We start from the raw sequence: 20932 nt of genomic DNA, 5'->3' as shown, positions 1-20932 counted from the left end.
AGACCGGCGCGAGCCAGCGCGCAGCCCGGCCGCCCGCCGCCGGCTCCGAGCGCCGCGGCTGCCGGCCGGGCCCGCCGGTGGGTACCCGCGAGGCTGCGCCGGGCGGCGGCGCCCGGGGCCGAGTCCAGTCCGCGTTTTGCGAGTGCGCAGGGGAATCAGGAGAAGTGGATAATAGTTGCCGGGGCTCGCTCGGCTCCCCGCATGCCATGCTGGGCCCGGCAGGCTCCGGCGGCCGTGCCTTTGCCCATATCCGGGTTAGAGAGGAAAAGAGAAAAGTTTCATTTAAACCTGAACCCAAAACTTTCACCGTGAAAGCACACAGCGGGAGCAGGCCCAGACCGTAAGGCGTGCCCGGCGCGGCTCCCGCGGGCCTGCAGAGGGGGAGGGGGCGGCGGCGCCCCGGCGGGCCGCGTGGATGCGCGCAGGAGGGGCCGCGGACTGAAAGTGGGGGTATTGTCTCCCCCCGCCCCCCGCCCGGCCGCGCCACGCCGCGGCGATCATGGCCGCGCGGGCAGCAGCGGCGGCGGCGGCGCGGGCGCGGGCGGGCAGCGGCGAGCGGCGGGCGCCCCCCGGGCCGCGGCCGGCGCCCGGGGCCCGGGACCTGGAGGCGGGGGCGCGCGGCGCGGCGGCGGCTCCGGGACCCATGCTGGGGGGCGGCGGCGACGGCGGCCTGAATAATGTACACCACCATCCCCTGCACCCCCGTCACGAACTGAACATGGCCCATAGCGCGAGCGCCGCGGCCGCCGCCGCCAGCGCCAGCAGCGCCAAGAGCGGCGGCTCCGAGGCGGCACTCAAGGAGGGTGCAAGCGCCGCCGCGCTGTCCTCCTCCTCCGCGGCGGCGGCGGCGGCGGCGTCCTCTTCCTCCTCGTCGGGCCCGGGCTCGGCCATGGAGACGGGGCTGCTCCCCAACCACAAACTGAAAGCCGTTGGCGAGGCCCCCGCCGCGCCGCCCCACCAGCAGCACCACCACCACCACCATGCCCACCACCACCACCACCATGCCCACCACCTCCACCACCACCACGCACTACAGCAGCAGCTAAACCAGTTCCAGCAGCAGCAGCAGCAGCAACAGCAGCAGCAGCAGCAGCAGCAGCAGCAACATCCCATTTCCAACAACAACAGCCTGGGCGGCGCGGGCGGCGGCGCGCCTCAGCCCGGCCCCGACATGGAGCAGCCGCAACATGGAGGCGCCAAGGACAGTGCCGCGGGCAGCCAGGCCGACCCCCCGGGCCAGCCTCTGCTGAGCAAGCCGGGCGACGAGGACGACGCGCCGCCCAAGATGGGGGAGCCGGCGGGAGGCCGCTACGAGCACCCGGGCCTGGGCGCCCTGGGCGCGCAGCAGCCGCCGGTCGCCGTGCCCGGGGGCGGCGGCGGCGGCGGCGGCCCGGCGGCCGTCTCGGAGTTTAATAATTACTATGGCAGCGCTGCCCCTGCTAGCGGCGGCCCCGGCGGCCGCGCTGGGCCTTGCTTTGATCAACATGGCGGACAACAAAGCCCCGGGATGGGGATGATGCACTCCGCCTCAGCCGCCGCGGGTGCCCCCGGCAGCATGGACCCCCTGCAGAACTCCCACGAAGGGTACCCCAACAGCCAGTACAACCATTATCCGGGCTACAGCCGGCCCGGCGCGGGCGGCGGCGGCGGCGGCGGCGGCGGCGGAGGAGGAGGCAGCGGAGGAGGAGGAGGAGGAGGAGGAGGAGGAGGAGGAGGAGCAGCAGCGGCAGCGGCAGCGGCAGCGGCAGCAGCAGGAGCGGGAGCTGTGGCGGCGGCGGCCGCGGCGGCGGCAGCAGCAGCAGGAGGCGGCGGCGGCGGCTATGGGGGCTCGTCCTCGGGGTACGGGGTGCTGAGCTCCCCCCGGCAGCAGGGCGGCGGCATGATGATGGGCCCCGGGGGCGGCGGGGCCGCGAGCCTCAGCAAGGCGGCCGCCGGCGCGGCGGCGGGGGGCTTCCAGCGCTTCGCCGGGCAGAACCAGCACCCGTCGGGGGCCACCCCGACCCTCAACCAGCTGCTCACCTCGCCCAGCCCCATGATGCGGAGCTACGGCGGCAGCTACCCCGACTACAGCAGCCCCAGCGCGCCGCCGCCGCCGCCGTCGCAGCCCCAGTCCCAGGCGGCGGCGGCGGGGGCGGCGGCGGGCGGCCAGCAGGCGGCCGCGGGCATGGGCTTGGGCAAGGACCTGGGCGCCCAGTACGCCGCTGCCAGCCCGGCCTGGGCGGCCGCGCAACAAAGGAGTCACCCGGCGATGAGCCCCGGCACCCCCGGACCGACCATGGGCAGATCCCAGGTAACCCCCGCGCCGGCCGGGCCTGCTTCCGCCCGGGCCTCGCGCGCCGGAGCCCGAGTTTCTTTCTTTGCCGGGTACTTTTCGCGTCCTCTCGCGGGGGCGGCGGGGGCGCGGCGCCAGGGCCATTTCCTCGCGCGGCCGCCTCCCGCCCGGCTCGGCGCGCCCCGTGCCCGCCGCGCTGTCCGGGCCGCGCGGGGCCGCGCCGGGCGGGCCGGGCCGCGGACCCGCACCCTCGCCGCCTCGGCGAGCCCCGGCCCCGGGACGGGTCAGTGCCCCAGGCCCGCCGCGGGGGAGCCGAGCGGGGCGGCGGGTCTGGGGAACCGCGCAGATCCGCGCGGCAGCGCCCGCAGCGCGCCCGGACCGAGCCGAGGGGGAGAACTTTCTCCCTCCGTCGGCCGCGAACGTTGCTCTCGGCTTCCGAGGTAAAGGCAGGGAAAGGAGGCCAGCCTATGACAGCCCGTGCCGGGCCAGCTCGGCCGGCCGAGGCGCTCGGTGCGGGCGTGGAGTTTGGACGTTCGCTGGCGGAACGAGGCCAGTGTGCAGCGGCGTGGAGGGGAGGCAGTCGATGGCTCCTGAGCAGGGCCGGGGACATCCATTATCGGGCTCGGGCTGCTGCAAGGAGTCACCTTCAGCGAGAGGCCGTGTTACACGAGCACATTCCGGATCGATGGAACTTATTTTGATCATGGATTAGACATACATTTTATTCAGCATAGCTAATAAGTTTAGACCAGTGGAAAGGGATCTTTTCGGATCGTGTTTATTTGGGTTTTCTTTATTTTGCCGTCACCCAAGCCCTACAGCGCTTTTAGGAAGCGTCCTATACTCTTGCTGTTTCTTGCTAGTAGGCTGAGCCTAAAGACTGACTTGATCTCCTTTGCAAGGTTTGGAATTTGAATTGTGGAGGTAAACTGGCTGTAATAGTCTCCAGACAGCTGCCTCTGAGTTGACATCTAATCTGCCATCTGATTGGCTCCCCTCTCACCATTGGGCATTTAGCACTGCTGATGTAAATAGAAGTGCTGAGCAGTACAGTCACAAAAATTCTTGCCACAAATAATAACTCTATTACAAGCAGATGGAAGGTTGAATATTATTTAGAGCTTAAATTGTTGTGAATCATAGTTATTAGGATTAAATGCAGTAAAACATCATGCAGGGGTTCAATATTAAACATGTACAAAACTCAGACCTTGGACAATCTTACAATATGGACATTACATATATCATAGACTTTATTTGTAGGCTGAAGATTGACCATTGAAAAGTAATTAAACCACAAATTGTACCAATTTTTGGATTTGCAAGCTTTTATAAAAGACTGCTCTTTACAAATTCAACAGTGAAAAATATTTTGAATGTAGCAGCACGTAGTTTTAATATAACAAAAATTTTAGGATTCCAAAATGCAGCATCTTTTGGTGGTATTTAATTAGCTTTATGACAAGATTAAGGCTATTCATTTTTAGTGATTGTATTTTAACAATTATGATGGTTTTAAAATGTTTGTGGATAAGGAGTTTTACTTTGAATTGGCATATTTAAAAAGAACGAAGTGAGAAAACCATAATTTTTGCAGTAGACAATTAGTTAAAAGAGAAACTGTGGATATCCCTGTGAAATACTAGAAATCATTTGTTTTTGATTTGGACAATCTAGTAATCTTTTTCCTTGATTATTTTGTTAAGTTAGGTAACAAAATAGATTAGCTTTATTTGAACTGCTTTACACAGTGAATTATTGAAGCTACATTATAGACAAGTTGTACTGGGTGTTTCTTCCAAATAATCTTTCTTCCGTAGACATCTTAATGCTATGAAATCTTTAAAAAATTCTTATCTGGTAAAAAGGAATAACAGTGGTGGTGGATTATATGATTTTACTTAGCTCATTTATTTTAGGAAGGTATATTTTAATAAAAATCATATATTAGAGGAAAGAGTTGTCAGAGCGAGGGAAGGCCTAAATTTAACAAATAATCATGTAAATCTTGGCTTAATATCTTTTGTTAATGAAGTTTTCCTTTTAATGATAATGTTTCCTATCCTTGATGAAAAGGTTGTGATTTCAATTTTTAGTTTTGATCCATCCAAGTACAAATATTAAAGAGAAATGTAAATATACCCATGTAATTGATTTTAAAAAGATTTGCTTTGTCAGCTTGTTTTTAAAGGGGTTGTTTAAAATTCTCATCTTTGTAAAAACTACAGACTAATAAAGTTAGAGGCATATGTAGGTCCGTGTTACTTTAGAGTATTATTTCTTGATGGTACCAGTGATTTTAAGTATTTTGTTTTCTTGAAATGAGAGTGAATCCATTTTGTCCTCACTATGACCCTTGGGAATGCTTTTTATCTTTGAGGGGAAAAATGACAGGACATACGACCTCTATTCACATATTCTTTTTGGTATCTTACCAATAACATGTGGAATGTCTTTTTCATACTCCCCTCTTTGCTTTTTGGAAGGCTAGTGTTATTTAGTATTCGTTAGTGATAATTATGCTAGAAACAGTCATTTATTGAAAGTATTAAATTATTACCTGACTATAGGTCATAAAATACTACTAAGTCATTTTGTTAAATAATGAAAAAAATTTTTTTGAGCTTGAATACATTTAGTTTCATTTTTGATTTTAGGAAATGGCTTACAATGGGTAGCAAATGTTTTTGTAATTGGTAATAAAACACATTGGAGAGGGTCTTTTTAGAGTGAAAAGCCATTTTATGAGTGAGTTTGTTACTGGATTTTTTTGAGATAAGTGTTCACATAGAGCAATCTCAAAAGGAACACTGAGGTCAGCTTACACATAGAGATTTTATGATGTCCACATTTGTGTTGAATTCCATTCATGCTATTTTATTTTCAGTTTTATAGAATTTAATACAATGTAATAAAAAAGAGCCTTACCATTAAAAGAAAAGTGATTAGCTGGCTTTCAAAGCAGGAAGCAGCAAACTTGTTCCTGATTATCTTAAAATATATATAAGACACATTGTATCATAAGATTACCTGCTTACTCCTCCACGAAATCTGAGGTTATTTGATATTTTAAATCTTATAAAGATTTTTGTGGCCTAAATTTACCACAGAAGGTATGAATAAGTGAAATTGGTCATTTAGAAAAGGCCCATATTTAAAAAGTGTAACAAAATGTTTACAGTTTACTGTTTTTCTGTTATATGGGATGAAATTATTATAGCTTAAAATTGTTTTTATTGAGAATCCTGATTTTTTCGTGGTATTTGATTTTGTGTTTTTTTTTTTTGTTGTTGTTGTTTTCTTAGTGGTAACCACCGAATGACACCTATCACTTAAATTTATGTTTATATTAATACTAAATCATTGAATACCTTCTAGGGAACAACACATTCTTGCCTTTGGTCTATAGTGGGAAACAGTAATCCTTTTTTCCTTTGGTTTTATTGGTATGCTTTTAAGAATGAGTTTTCACTAGATTTTTTTTATACTTGTTCATTTCTCTCAACGTCATCTTGTCTCAGAAGTGTGTTATGGATATGGGAATAATACAGATCATACTTGGACTCTTTGATTAATGTACTTAACCTCTAAATCTCATTCCTTTACTACACCTGTAGTGAATAGAGAAGCATCCTCACTCCAGTATAAAAATAATTTGAATTCTGGTTTGAGAACCAATTTAAAAAACATAAGACAATGTACAGTAAGACTTTAATATTTTAATATATAAGCTCATTTGATAGTTTCCCTAGACCGACTTCTTTTAAAGAAAACAGGTGTAATAGAATGGGGTGGAAATTTTGGTTCTCTTTTTTATTAATGGACTTTATTCCTTTATAATTTGGGGTTGGGTATATTTAAAATGACAACTTCGGTATGATAGGAACTTCTCTAGAACACACACTGACCTCACCGGCAAACCAGAGGATCTGCTCGTGCACTTAACCCTTTCCTCTCCCAGGAGGAGGGTGGTTTGATTTACATTTGGTGGAGGCCCAAGACATTTTGCTCCTCATTTTGCGGGCTGATGGGTGATGCAGATTCGGATGTTCGGCCTGGAGCTGCCTTAGCTTTGTGCGGGTCCTAGATCTGGAGGCGGTTCTCACTGCTGCGCAGTAGCCGACATTGCCCAGGTCCGGGATCTGTGTGCTTTGAGCCATGTTTTGTGCAAAAGGAAATAAGATATCACTCGTGTCACTTTCATTTTGGGTTGTGTATAGATTTGTACATTTAAGGTTGATATTTTTGTTTGCTAGAACTGTCACGTGTTTCTTAAAAACCACAGATTTATGGAGGCTGAAATGAATATTGGTAAAACTCAATCCCATCGGTTTTTTTTTTTTTTTTGCAATATTTAGATTTTCAAAATGGATATTATAAAAATTTTATGACATTTTACAGTTCTGTTTCTACGTAAGGGGCCATATCCCACCTCTTGGGCTTTTTTAAAATTGGGTAGTTTTTCGGTTGTGTCTTTTCTTAGAGGTGTCTTTCCTGGAACAGGAGGCTCTGCGAGTCCCTGTGGACCTGGAGAGCGAGCTGCTCGCTGGCTGTGTGCAGGCTCCAGGCTGAGGAATCCCAAGTCCTCGTTCCCTGCCGTGTGGGGGAGGAGCACCAAGCAGAGGCGTGTTGCCGCGCGAATGTGTTTACATGTCACAGACCTAGAATTCTATACTGTATTGCTTTTTCTAGTTTGGAGGTTATTTGCACAAGAGTAAACCACCCTTTTTGGTTTAATGGGGTGATTCAGTAAATTAATTCAGAGTTTGGCATACTTTAGTGACTTTAGAAACCTGATGAAAAGAAAAAAAAATTAGGTATCGTTTGGTTATCATTATCCTCGTGTCCTGGAGCATACACTATTTTATCCTATGCTAACATCTGAATATGGTTTACATAAACTGTAGTTTTAATGATTCGCATTAACTGAATAAATGAATTTATCAAAGTATGATATGTGAGTTCACAGTATGTTTTCACCAAACATATTTTACTTTCCAAGTTTTTAAGCTATAGTGATGGTAGGAAAACTATTTCCTAAGGTTTACTTATTTGAATAGGGTCCAGCAGGCAGTTTTCTAACCCACTTATGTATGGATCAGTGCCAAGAATATTAGAAGGCTACTGTTTGACAGATGAATTAATGATGAAATTAAATTATTTCTTGATTGATATTCATTGCTGAGAAGGAGACTAAAGCCTCTAAGTCTTAAGCATATCTGGTTTACCAGTAGACACTCTTATTTCCATTATTAAAATCAGGTAGGTGGCAGCAGAATCTGGAGGGGATTGTTGTAGCAAGATAGTTCTTTGGAATTGACTGAGGCTCAGCCTCTTGGGACCTTCTCTGAAGGGTACACTTCTCAGTGTCTGGTCTGACCTTCATGAAAGGTGAGTCTGGAAATCCAGATGAGACTTATTAGGGGAGGATTCTGGAGGGGAGGTCCTACCTGATGAAATCCAGGAGAAAATCTGCATGGACAATACTGTACTTTATTTTGGTAATGGGGTACTTTAAAAGTCATACATATATAGGTGTGTATTTTACGGTGCTAAAACACACACAACCTCAAAGTTGCTGTTTTACCCGTCTAGAGGAGCGCAGGCTGGTAGCATTGAATGCTGCTGTGCAGCCATGGCCCGGTCCAGCGCCAGTTTTCATATCCTAGAAGTATTTCTCTTCATTTTCTTCATGTCAGACTTTGAAATCGCTAGCTGTTGCTGGGAGTTATGAGTGATCTTGTTTCTGTGACAGTCAGCTTCACCTTTTCTTAGTCTGTTGGTAAAGCCTTCGTCCGCAGTCCCTGGAAATGCTGGTGATCTTGTTTGTTTGTTTTTATTAGTCCATCACTTCTCTGCCTTTCTAACTTTGGGAGAATCTTGCAGATTTGGTCTTTTTGGAGCTGTGTGGTGTAGGTTAGTTGTTTCATTGGCAGGTGTGTCATCAAAAGTTTGAAAGCAGCTTTTTGGAACTTTTCTAAAGTTTGAAGGTTTGGGTATTTTTTTGTTTGTTTTTGAGTGAAATCTGGGCCTTGTTTGGATGATCATATGTGGAAATAAACTCTTACCATGATCTCCTTTCCTTTTTCATAGTTCTCGTATCGCTTGCATTTTTAGCCTCTCTTTAAACATTGTTAGTTGTTTTTTTTTCCTGTTAGTGAAGATCATTGGCAGTGGTCGTTTTTCCTCTTCTTGGTGTGCAATGGGTGTTGGGGCTTCCCTTTCGTCCATCCTGGGGCAGATAGGCCAGGTGATGCTGTGTCCTCTTTGGTAGGATTCTCTGCTCTCCCCCATGTGGTTGGTTAGCTTTTATTCCTCTGAGAATTACAGAAATTCCCTGTACATGGAAAAATTCCTAAATTAAGACAGTTGGCCTTTTAATTAAATTTAAAAGGCTGCTGCAAAGGGATACTTCTTTCTTATGAATAGCCTTTTGTGTGTTTGGATAAAATATTAGAATTATTTTTTAATTGCTGTTGATAACGATAGGTAAGTCACCTGTTCACGTGCTCAGTTATGTGTTTTAGTGCTGGATTTTGTAGAGGGTATTGAGGAAATGGACGGCTCTTTAAGAAGCAACAATTATTTCTTTAAAGCGTAAACATTTTAGTATTTATGTGTGTTGTGAGATGTCTGTTAGGTAAATGTCCACTCCAGATAATCAGATAACCAGTCCATACAGAACACGCATTTTCTCAGTCAGCCTGGGTGAGACACAGGCAGTGGCCGGGGTCTGGGTTGCCGCTGTCGCCTGTGTTTGCTCCCTGGATTATGGATTTTGGCATCATGATTTAGAACTAGCTCATTTTAACAGAGCGTCCATAGCAGCATTGTGGGTCAGCAGCCTAGTGGCCCAGTTTTTTGGGTGGGGGAGTGGATTTGTGCAACACAGGTCATTATGGACTGATAGGATAGGGCTGTTGTTATCTCTGACTTTCCATTTCTCCCAGTCAGGTATTGACTTTGTGCCAGAGCAAAATGTAGATCCACTACAGAGAATAATAACTAAAAAAGGGAAAATATAATCACTTTCAAATTTATATAGAATGGTCCTTTTTCTTTTTCTCAGTTTTCTACATTACACAGACTCTTGGAAAAAAGTTAAACAGTCTGCTCAGATTTAGGAAGACACTTAGATTGCTGGGGTATTTTTGGTAACTGTTTAGATAATGTATGCTGGCTGAGGAGTAAATTCAGCTACTGCTTCTGGGTCCTGAAATAAACCTTTCAGAAAGCGAGGCAGTGATGATGAGTGGAGGCAGTTCCGGAATTCTTAGTATCATCTCCTGTTTCTTTTTGTGATGAGCATCTTAGAAGTTCAACTATTTGCCATACTTCATAGCCTGATTTTTATAAAACGATTGGCAGTTCCGAGATTGATTAAGAATTTGGCATCTAAATTTTCGAAATATTAAGAACCAGTCATACATCAAGCTATAAGCTCATTGTGACATCCTTTAAATTTTGTTTCCAGTTTATATTTTTTAATAATGAACTCACTTTACCCAGTGAATTATGATGACCTTGGAAACAAATGGGAAACATTGCTACTGCCGAGCAGGTATCTTTGTGAAGAAGCAGACATGTTTCCTAAGAGACTGGCTTGTTTGTTGTGTACGAGTCCATTTCTGTGATTATGAGGACTGTGAGAGGAAAGATTATCATGATGCGTTCTGATGTAGTGGAAAGATCATGGCTTGGAAGTAAGTGGTCAGACTGGGCTCATTTGTGGACTCGGGTGCCCGTTCACTCTGCCGTGCAGCAGGGGCTCAACCTCTGGAGTGTTGCCGCAGGCAGCTTGTTGAAACCTCCCCCGAAGTCCTGGAGGCAAAACCTTTGGCGGCTCCTCTTTGCCCACCTGCCTTCCCACCGTGGGTGGGGCTGGGTTTCTAGTTCTCTGCCTGGTCCTGCCGCACTTCAGGGTGTGGTTGAGGACAAGCCCTTGCCTATCAATTAGGTGATGCCCAGCCCTCCCTGCTGCACATTCTATGCCACTTTGAATTGTTGAACAGAGTGCCTAATCAGCTGGGCACCACTGCGAAGCCTGGTAAATGGCACCAGGTCCCAGACCGGTTCAGTGAGTGTAAACTGAGGCCTGTGCTAGGACTCACTTTTTGTGCATTCCATTGTAATTTTCCTCCTGAAGTGTAGTTTGGTGCTGATTGGAACTCTTGGTTTTGGTAACTGATAGAGCTGCAGTGGCCGATGTCATTATACCCAAGTTTCTACTCCGTTCCGGGTTCGTGCTTAGTGTTAATTATTAAGTTCCCTCCTCTGACTGCGCGAAGTCTTGCGCTTCTTAGGCCTTACCACACACATGACCTGCAAAAATGACTGGCTTTTCAGAAGTACTAGTTTTTGCCAAGGAACAAAGTTTCAAAAATTTAAAACTAGCAGTTTTGGAGCTTTTGGGTGCTGAACTTTGGCTTCTTATTGGTTAAATAACTTGCTTCTGTGTCTGCTTCAACTTCACGGAGTCTATTCATATTTGGACCCTAATAGGATTGTAATTCATTGCACCTGGAGGTTAGGACTGCTCTGCAGTAGTCGAAACAGGGAAAGTCAAGTCTGAGGGTGCCAGGAGCTGCCTCAAACAAGTGAAGAACAGTTCTGTTTGTTTTATGCTGAGATTTATGAAACAAAATTTAATTCTATTTTGAACAAATACTTATTGAGCACCACTTGGTACTTAAGATACAGAGAATAAATACAGCATATGATCCATAATTTTCTCTGGTGAACTATCATAAACTCCTGGTGTTTTACGGAGGGGAAATTAAGGTGAATGACTTATTCTTTTGCAGTTCTTTCCTAAAAAGACTGTGTCCCTCAAAATGCATCATCTGGGAAATGTTGGAAGAGTAGTTGATAATGTATCCAAAATGAATGTTTTCTGAAGACTTTATTACCCATTTTCAATATCAGTCACAAGGAAATCTGTCCAGGCAGTGTTCACTAACTGGAAGGCCAGTGTACAGTACTTGGAGATTGTTCTTGGGTGCTGTGATGTTGACGAGACAGTGACCCTAATTTGGATTTTATTTTGGGTGCCATTCGTATGATGTTTTCTGATAAAGAAATGACTTCATATTATCATTAGCACAAAGGATCTAATATTTGGGTCATTTAACCACCTTATTGAACAGTCTTGTATATGTCAGGGCTTCTTGCCATCATTCCAAGAGTATGGACGTCAGACGTGTGGTGCTTGCTGTGTGCTTTGCACTGTGTTCAATGATGGGGTCCCTTGGTGACTAGGGCCTGATAATTAAGGACAAGTGGGCTGGGGAGATAGTTCAGTTGGTAGAGTGCCTGCCTCGCATGCACAAGGCTCTGGGTTCAATCCCCAGCACCACAAAAAAAAAAAAAAAAAAAAAGGACAAGGACAAGTAAACATGCCCACCAATGCAGTGTAGGTTAGTTTTGTTAGAGGGCCACTTTGTGTAGAGTAGGTTGAGGGGTGGGGTAGGAGCAGAAGGCTCTTGCTGATCAACTAAGACATGACTGATGAGCAGAAGTTAACCTGGTGGAGAGGCAAGAGGATGGAAGCAGGGGCAAGCTTAAGAGCCAAAATTCAGGTTAGAAAACCTGGAAGTTTGAACATATACTAGCTGTGTGAACTCAGGCAAGTTACTTCATTTCTCTGTGCTTTTTATTTCCTCATTTCTAAAGGAATGAGAAACAATAGTTAATTCGTAGTGTTTTTTTTTTTTTTTTTGAGGAGTAGACTTTATAAGGTACTTGCTTATTACCTGGTGTGCCCTGTGCCCAGCCCCTCTGTCATTTTACCTTCTCAAATGTTTAGTCAAAGTTAGTGAGTGAGCATTTCTGAAATGTTCATTGTAGTTTTCCTGTTTCTTAAAAAAAATAGTGATATTTTTAGGAAAGGAAAAACAACTTTAAAAGATTGATATTTGAAGAATTTAGCTTTGTCACTATCAACAAATACTTAGTGACCTTAGAGTGTAGGGCACTGGTCTATCCAGAAAAATATGTATCCAGAGACTATTTGTAAGCTGTTAAACATTATGTTCCTTGTTGAGCATAGAGGGATATCCTTAAGTTACTAAGTAAATATTGGTGATTAAATTAATTGTTAGTTTGTGGGAGATTTTTATATTGCTTCCTATTCCACTTCATTAGAATTATGGGTTGAACAGCTCTGGACTCAAAGCAATCTAAATTTTGAGTTGAGGGAAGTTGTTGGTAGGCAGACAACTTCCAAATTGGATCTTTTGCTTCTAATTAACTTTCTGCCTGTATTAAGTAAGTTAAAATTATAGTCGCACTCACTAGGAGTTTGCTGGCCTTGAGAATCTTCTCTTCGCTGCCTTGCCAGCCACTTCTGACCAGGCCACCGTGTGGGTGAGTGCAGGACCTCGGGCAGGAGGGGCCCAGCCTGCAGTGGAGACTTGCTTACAGCTCTGGGTTTTCCCCCTTCCCTGGTGTCCATCCTGCCCTTCCTCCTCCACTGTGAGATTCATCAGAACTACGAGCACTTGTAAACACCAGTATTTACTTTTATTCAGCAATCGGTTAATGAAAACTGGAGGCAAAAAGCAGTTTTGGGTTTTGTCTTTGATCATGCTGTAAGTTCTGTGATGTCCATGTGACTATGTTATTAGTGAGAAGGGAGAGAAGAATGAGGTGAAGTGGGGAAGAGGAATTGTATTTAAGACAGCGGTGCCTGGATAGCTTAAAGGAATATGATTTTTGTAGCCTAAATACCCTTTTGTGGTCTAAGTAGTTTCGTGCTAAGTCAAAAAGCTAATGCAAAGAAGTTGTAGTCAGCTGGTAAGATATTTGAGCCAACCCGTTGTCAGTATGTTGAAGTTTTATTATCTAGAAATTTCATATAAATTATTTTATTAAGAGGAACGTGCGCTAGCATAGCTAAACTGGTGAGGCTGAAATCTGCATTCGTTTTGTGTATGTGGTATTTTTTAGGGACCGAGAAAGTTTTTCACGTGTGAAATAAACTAGGTAGTGTGTACGACATCACATGATCAAAATATTTTCCCCCTTGTGCTGCCAGAAGCTATCTATTGCTTTTCAGCAGTCTTACTTGTTGGGCATGGCGCCAGGATGTTTAAGACAGCCCCTTACGTGAGCTGCTCCATTCTTAACCTCTGCGACTGAAGTGCCGTGACCTTCACACATGTAGATTAGCCATGTGTTCTGTGAATTGAAACTTGCTGCCTCAGGAAGAAAGGGTTTTTCTTTTTATTCCACTGGGAATTTGACAGCCATTCATCCCTGACCTGGGCAGAGGTAATGCAAGGAAATCGGATTCCCGTGGACCGCGCACTGCGCACCGACGGCACAGGCCGGTCGGACAGGCTGGCGGCGTCCTCCCGGCCAGCGTGGAAACGCGCGTGGCGTGGGCGACGTGCCCAGGTGCGGGACCTGCAGTGCAGCAGCCGGCCAGATGGCAGGACGGCGTCGCCTTAGAGAAGGAAGGCCCCTCTGCGGGCCTTTCTAAGGAGCCCTGGCCGCTCTTTCTTTTCCTTTCTAACCTGCTTTTGAAGTCTCTTTGGGATTTTTGCTTATTTTCGATTGCTACTTGAGATTTAAGTACCTGCAACCCTGTGGGCGGTCCTGGCCTTAGATGCATTTGATTTAGATGGGCCTTTCAAAGGTAGAAGTCACTAGAAACCTGGAGAGATGACGTGTTGGAAAGTGACAGCTCTTCTTGTCTGTGCGGTAAAATTCTGAAATGAATTGATATTAGAATTCAACTCACATGAAGCTTCTCAGTTTTGTAACGATTACTAAATGTAATTGATGAACAATGAAATTTTGGATAAAACTAGAATTATTAGATAAAACTAGTTTTAAAAGAAGTTTATCTTTGCCTTGTTAATGTACGTACTTGGAGTTGAAGTACAACTCTGTATAAATAATAGTCATGATACTTGATTGGGTTGATATACAGAGTATTCAGAGGAAATTTCTCTGAGAATAGTAGATGTGAAGTAGTACTTCAGCTAGTTTTTTGGCAAAAGGAAGGTGATTAGGACAGTCACAAACTTATTAATGCTCTTGTGCGGCTCTCAGGCTGAGCTTTTCCTGTGTACACTAGGGCTAATGAAATACTGTTATGCAGCAGAGCCTCTGTCCCAGGTGCTGGGAGGCGTTCTTGATACGCAGTTCTTTCCTTGGAGTGCAAAAGAGGTGATTCCCTAGGACATTTGTGCAGGGCCTGTGCCTAATGAATGCAGTGGTCTAAGGGGAAGCAGAGTCATCCTGTGACCTGAGGAAGACTTGCTTCCTTTTCCTTTGAGGAAAAATAAGATAATTAGGAAAAGTGTCTGGTCAGGATCATGCAGAACATGTTGCTTTCAGGGCTCTCCGTTCATGGAGGTGCTAGGTGTGAGGTGTCAGTCCGTAGAGGACAGGCTTGTAGTGCTGCTAGCATGTTTGGGTGCCCCTGGAAAGATGGAGCAGACGGGAAGTGTGGAGGTGGAGGGTGGCTGGAACCCAGGAGGCAGACGGCCGCGCTGTGATTGGAGAAGCCTCACGGCTGGCCTGTAACCAAGCGTAGGGGCGTCTTCCGGGAGAGCAGAGTGCACCAGTGAAGGAGAGTGGCCAGCTGGGTGCAGACGAGGCAAGAAAAATATCAGTGTTAGTGAGTCAGCAGCCAAGCTTGTGTGGTTTTTGAAGAGGGGGGTCCTGCCCGGGGGACCCTTAGGAGGGGAAAGGAACTTGTCCTTTTGTTCTGGTCAGGATGATTGGTAAAACCGTTAAACATACACTGCTTCTGATTCTTGGCTTCTCAAATGAAGAGATGCAGCTTTAGAGACTGGACCGATAGTGTGATGATAAGAAGCAATAGTAGCATGAGCAGCTGCGGTCACTGGACACCTCTGCGTGCGCTGGCACCTGCTCTGCCCAACTGCGGTGCTTTCAACAGCATTGGAAGTCTGTTTGGTAGACAAGCAAACTGCTAGAAGCAAGGAATTTTTCTCAAATCCAGTTGTGCATCAGGACCACTCTTGGGAGTAGACATTCAGAGGCCACCATCAGTCTGCGGGGTCTACCTCTCCTCTGGCAGGTCACTGAAGAGCTGGAAGTAACTTTTCAACAAGCATACTTTTTGTCATTAATACATGAAAGTACTTTGTTGTAAGGAGGAATTTTAGTGTGAGACTCCACAGTCACTGTTAGACTGGGATGAGAGAAGCTGTGCTGTGAGGGCACAAGGTGGTGTTGGGTCTTCCCACAGTGTCACCGAACGTTAATTTACCTTCTCCTGTCAGGGGAACTGCATTCCGCAATCGGGGGCATTGCTTCGAGTTATCAGAGGACACTGTAAAATAATCTGTTGGTGTTTAAAGAGAAGGTAGATTCTTTGCCATCTGCGCTTGTTTCAGTGTGGCTATCACTGGAGTTCCTGGGGTGGGGGTGGTGGGCTGCATCCAGAGCGCCACATAGAAGGTGCTCGGTCACTTTGGCTAAGAGAGTAGATGACAGATTGGACAGTGTCACAGGTCACATGTGTTATGAGGCCAGAGACTGTGAATCTAAAGAAACAGGATTCTAAGAAAATAGGGAAGGGAGGCCAGGTGAAAGTCAGGGGCCAGGAGGTTGGGAAGAAGGGAGAATATAGGCAGCAGAAGAGAGAATTGTAGAGTAAGAAACCAGCAGAATAAGATGTAATGTGCATCACATGCCCCGTGTGAACTACTGTGATGGTGAAAGTCATCAACTAAATACTCAAATCAACAGATCAACATATCTTTTTTTTTTTTTTTTTTTTTTTGCGGTGCTGGGGGATGAACCCTGCCAGATAAGTTGCTCTACCCGCAAGCTACATCCCCAGTGCACAAAATTGTTAAAGAGTCTTAAAAGACGCACGACGCTAGTGCACAGCATACACACGCGCGCGCACACACACACACACACACACACCAATGCAGGCACCTAGCTCCTCTCCTACTTGGGCGAGTTGTCCCATGTTGTGGTCATAACTGCCTCTGCCTTTGCTGTTGCCATGTGGCCCCTTTGGAGCCCCAGTTGGTGACGCTGGGCGCAGGCATTGGGGCAGGTGCTGAGACCCTCGCTGTCTTTCTCTGATTTTGTTTTATGAGTGAGGCTCAGTACTAGAAAAAGCTTTCCTACCTCTTTTTTTAAAAAGTTGTCAGTGAAACCAAGTCTCACAGTTTTTAGGAAAATCAGTTTGACTCACAATATTGTCTTATACAAGCCACAGCAGTTGAATTTCACTTAATACTGTGGAAGTGTCTGAGCAGGATGGAAGATCAGAATGCCAGCCCCTCATGTCTGTCGCCTGGCTTTTCAGTTTGTTTCCCATGCTTCCCGATTACTCCTTAACTTGAAGCTGATAGAATATTTCCAAGTGACATCCCCCATAATGCTTAGAATTTTAGCTTAGAATTAGATGAACACTTGTGTAGCATTTCCTCTTTTACAGTAATATTTCATTCTACTTTATTGTTTAAAAATATCATTGCTGATTTAATCGCAGAGATAGCAGAACCAACTACCTGTAGGACGGACTCCATAGCCTTTATTATAGGGCAGCAGTACAGAGTAATCAGAAGAACTGAACATTGTTTAACATGAGGACAAGGACATTTATAGATAGGTGCCAAATAGACATGCTCATTTGCAGCCTAGAGCTCACTGTTGTGTGGGTTTTGGTGATTTGGAAGGAATACTGCCACACACAAGGCAGTGCTATGGTTTGTTCCAGGACTGAAAAACTAATACTTAAAACGCATAGGACAAGAGAGAAGTAACGGGGCACATTCAAAATGTTTATTTAGTAACGGGACTGTGTATGAATACGTGATAAGTCCATTTTTAAAGGAACTGTCACACTTATGTCTGAAATCCTGTAAATGCTCAGCATGCACCACTTACGTCACATAAGTGACATTTCTACTGTTAGTGGTTGAAGTCCCTAGTGGCGTCTCTATTGGCACCTTCATCTCCTCCAGGCAGGGAAAACAAGGTGTTACAGACAGAGTTGTCCATCTGACCCCGCCAGCAGAAGCCATATGAAATTATGCAAAGAAACCATATGGAATAACTGAGGGTGTTCTTTTTTTTTTTTTTTTTTTTTTTTTTGGGTGCTGGGGATTGAACCCAGGGCCTTGTGCTTACAAGGCAAGCACTCTGCCGACTGAGCTATCTCCCCAGCCCCGACTGAGGGCATTCTTGTTTCAGATGAGCCTACCTGTTTATTCCAGGCTTTGGTTTTGGGCGTGTGGGTTTGAGCTGTGTTCTGGACAGCTCAGCTGGCGTGAAGGAAACAGGGATGCAGAGTGGAGGCGGGCCTGACAGGCCTGTGTGTATGTATGCATTCTTTGAAAGTGAGGTTCCTGAGATTGCTCTGGGGAGCGCGTGCCTGGAGAAGACTCCAGAGCCCTGCATTGGAGGGTGGAAGGGGGATGGGGACCTGGCGACATGGAAAGCAGAGGCTGCTGGAGGGAAGGTGGGCACAGCCACGGTGAGCGCTAAGGCACGTCCATGGGGATGGAGGCAGTACCATGGCCCTTGGTGTCCAGGTTGGTGGGAGAGTCAGGCAGGAAGCAGGGTGCCGTAGGTCCAGGAATGAAGAGGAGAAGAAATGGAAGCTTCAGGATGGTTGGATGAGAGCTGGGGTTTCTTGTTTTAACAGCTTTATTTAGTTGGAAGACAGAGGTAGAGAACTCATGCTTACTGTCAGCTCTCTGCATGCCCAGGCACCATTCGGGCTTCTCCTGTCACAGCTCCCTAAATGTCCCCTGACCCTTTGCTGTAGTTTACTGGAGCTGCTCAGGCAAGGACAGGAGGCCTATCTCTTCTGTGCGACCCCAGGCATATCTGTCGTGGGGAGGTACTCCATGTGTGTGCTTGTTATCACAGTTCTCTTACCTAATCCTCGCAGGAGTTTCAGGTACAGGTTTTGCTGTCTGTCCTCATTTGATAGATTCTAAGGAAGCAGAATGGGAGGGGAGTGCACATGTGCTTTGCCCAGGCCATCAGACAATGGCACTAGGAGTCAGATCTGAGCTGTGACTCCAAAGTGCATGTGGCTCCTTTGCTGTGTTGGGAATGGTGAGGTGGAGGCTGAGTGGGAGGAGCCACGTTTGCACAAAGATTATTTATGAACATTTCCAGATGATAAGTTTGTAATATGTGAAGCATGAAGTACCAGTGTGTTTTGGGTGCCCTTTTTCTCTTTGATCACCTTGAAGCAGTGCATCAGCTCGTCTGGTGGAGACATCTCTGAATGCCTGGAGAAAGTTCTTAAGCAGAGATTATGGTGTTTGGGAATCAGTTCTGTGGTATTGACCTTGGGTCAATGGCTAGTGGGGGTAAAAGTTGCTATTGTACATTTTCTTCTTACCTCCTCTGAAGTCTTGGATTTTAGAGTGGTCACTCAGGAGTGGACATTAAAAATATCCCGTGTGTGTGTGTGTGTGTGTGTGTGTGTGTGTGTGTGTGTGTTATTCATTGATGTTAAAATCTTTGATAACACAGGAATGTATTTTTTACCATGTATTTATTATGAACCCACTGTTTAAATTACAATTCACGTGTCCCCTCATAAGTATTACACGTTGTAGATCAGGTTTTCTCATTGTACCTGAAGCCTCAAAGGGAAATCAGTTGTTTTGCCATTATACTGAAATATTAAGTATTAAATGATCAAAAGTATAAAGCAACTTACTGAACAGTGAGCAGGTGTCAAGAACAGTGCTAAGAACTCTACGTGCACTTTCTCTGCACTGGACCCTGTTCTTGCTCTTGCTTTACAGAGGAGGCCGAGGCCCAGCCTGGGTGAGGAGGGCATCATCCAGGAAGGGCCTTCTAACTCTGCCTGTTCAGACCCTGTGCTGTCTTGGTCTCAGGTGGAATGAGTTCAGTTTTACAGCTGGTCTGAATGTATGTCCCCGAGGTTGTCGGTGTGCTAGGACTTCCTTTGTTTGCTTGCTTGCATTTACGATATCTGACATTCAGGGAGGATATTGAAAAACTTGAAGAAAGATCTCCCCTTCCCACCAGGGGACATCATTTGGTTTGAGAGAGAGATAAAGTGGGATCGCTGCTCAGTAGGAAGATTCTCAGAAACAGGGATCATTTTCTTCTTTGAGGGGTGTCCTGAGAGACCTGGCTCTAAGGCGCTTCCTGGGGCCCCCTTTCCCTGGAGTGGATGTCATTACTGTGCACATCCTCTGTCGCACTGTTAAGGAGCAGGTATGGAGTGTGGGTTTTTTTGTTGAGAATGTGAACCCTTTTATACTTAGCTCGTTTTCATTACCATCCGCTTTCCACAGAGAAAACTCGGGATCAGAACATAAGTGTGAAGAAGCTTTTTCTAGCCAAAAGGGCTTTGAGCATTAAAAGTACACTCTAGAGATTCTACCAGTGTGGTAGTCACTAGCTGCATGCCACTATCGAAATTAACATTAGACAAATTGAAAGTTCAGTTCTGCAGTTACAGTAGCCATATGGTAAGTGTGCAGTAGCCCCATGCCGCACAGACCTAGAACATTCTCATCACTGCAGGAGGTTCTGTGGGCCAGTGCTCTTCGTCTTCACCTGCATCTTATAAAATCTAAGATACTTGAGACCGATGACCACTGTGCTCTGTTGTCAGTGCAGAACATGACCTTCTGTTTTGGATAGCCATAAACAGGACAGGATCTTGAATAATCATTACTTTTGGAAATATCCTTGATGTAATCAGAAGTACACATGTACTGCAGTGATCTCAGACCCCAACATAATTGTGAAAACAACATACTGTTACAGTAAAAGCTCGCTCTTTGTGAGGAAGTGCTCCGTCAGGGCTCTGCTGTGCTGTCTGTGGTGGTAGGAACAGGTGGAGATCCTGGCCTTTCCCTTTTTTCCCTTTCCTTGAGATGGGGACTGACAATTGGCCTGGATCTCCTGGCAGGGCACCTCTTGCCCCGGCCTCCCCGGCTGCGGAGCCCAGCTCTGCTTGTCTTAGCAGGGGGAACGTTGCTGCTGTCCACAAGCCAGCATGTGGAGGGCTTCTTCCACTTGATTCTGTTTTACAGCCCCAGAAAACATGTGTAAGACCCCTGACTGTCTCCACACGTCTGAAGGTGGTACTTGGTTTCTGTCAGTGTTGCAGTTTGAACTTTACCCAGTGGTCTGGAGTTGGAATTCCAGTTATGCATTAGTTGGAATACTGTTACACGTTTTGCTGTGGAAAAAATTGAATTGCTTTCTTGACTAAAATGTTGTAACTCTTCATAGCAAATGAGGTGTGAAACACATCGTCAAAAGGATGGAGACCCAGTTCTAGCAGCAGTGCGCGTGTGGCTGCTGGCGCTGCGCTAGAGAGGTGTGAGCCACGTCCACTGTCGCAGCTCTGTGCTGGAGGACCTGGGTCTGTGTCAGAGGGGTCTCAGCCCTTCTGAAAGGGTCAGACTGTAGTGTTGCTATGCGGGTAATTAGGAGGGACTGTGGGCTGTGAATTAGAAGACGTAAACTTCTCCTCGATAACATTTTACTTCGCATCATTAGATGAAGCAGAAATAAATTTTTAGTGTCTTTGAAAGCTTGATTATGTTAAAATATGTCAGTAATTTTTTATGTCTAAATTCTTTCCTGTTCATTCAGTGTGTATGTTCTACTCAGAATAATGCACTCCTTTTTTGGATTTAGTAATTTGAGTAA

General features: G+C 46.4%; 1 protein-coding gene across 6 annotated transcripts in view; it reads left to right on the top strand.

Moving 5' to 3' along the window:
* Positions 1-484: 484 nt before the first annotated feature.
* Arid1b (AT-rich interaction domain 1B) overlaps positions 485-20932 on the top strand; it is a 389935-nt gene continuing 369487 nt past the window's right edge. For 4 of the 6 annotated variants that reach the window (XM_047557068.1, XM_047557066.1, XM_047557067.1 and 1 more), the window contains exon 1: positions 485-2290. In XM_047557068.1, the coding sequence (XP_047413024.1) occupies positions 500-2290 (1791 nt within the window). In that variant the 5' untranslated portion in view covers positions 485-499. Of the gene's footprint in view, positions 2291-2535; positions 2713-20932 lie in introns of those variants that run through there. The other 2 variants (XM_047557069.1, XM_047557070.1) reach the window with 2 other exon arrangements.

This window comes from Sciurus carolinensis, chromosome 7 (assembly GCF_902686445.1).
Source record: "Sciurus carolinensis chromosome 7, mSciCar1.2, whole genome shotgun sequence".
NCBI classification, from domain to species: domain Eukaryota; kingdom Metazoa; phylum Chordata; class Mammalia; order Rodentia; family Sciuridae; genus Sciurus; species Sciurus carolinensis.
This window is presented reverse-complemented; position numbering and strand designations above follow the sequence as displayed.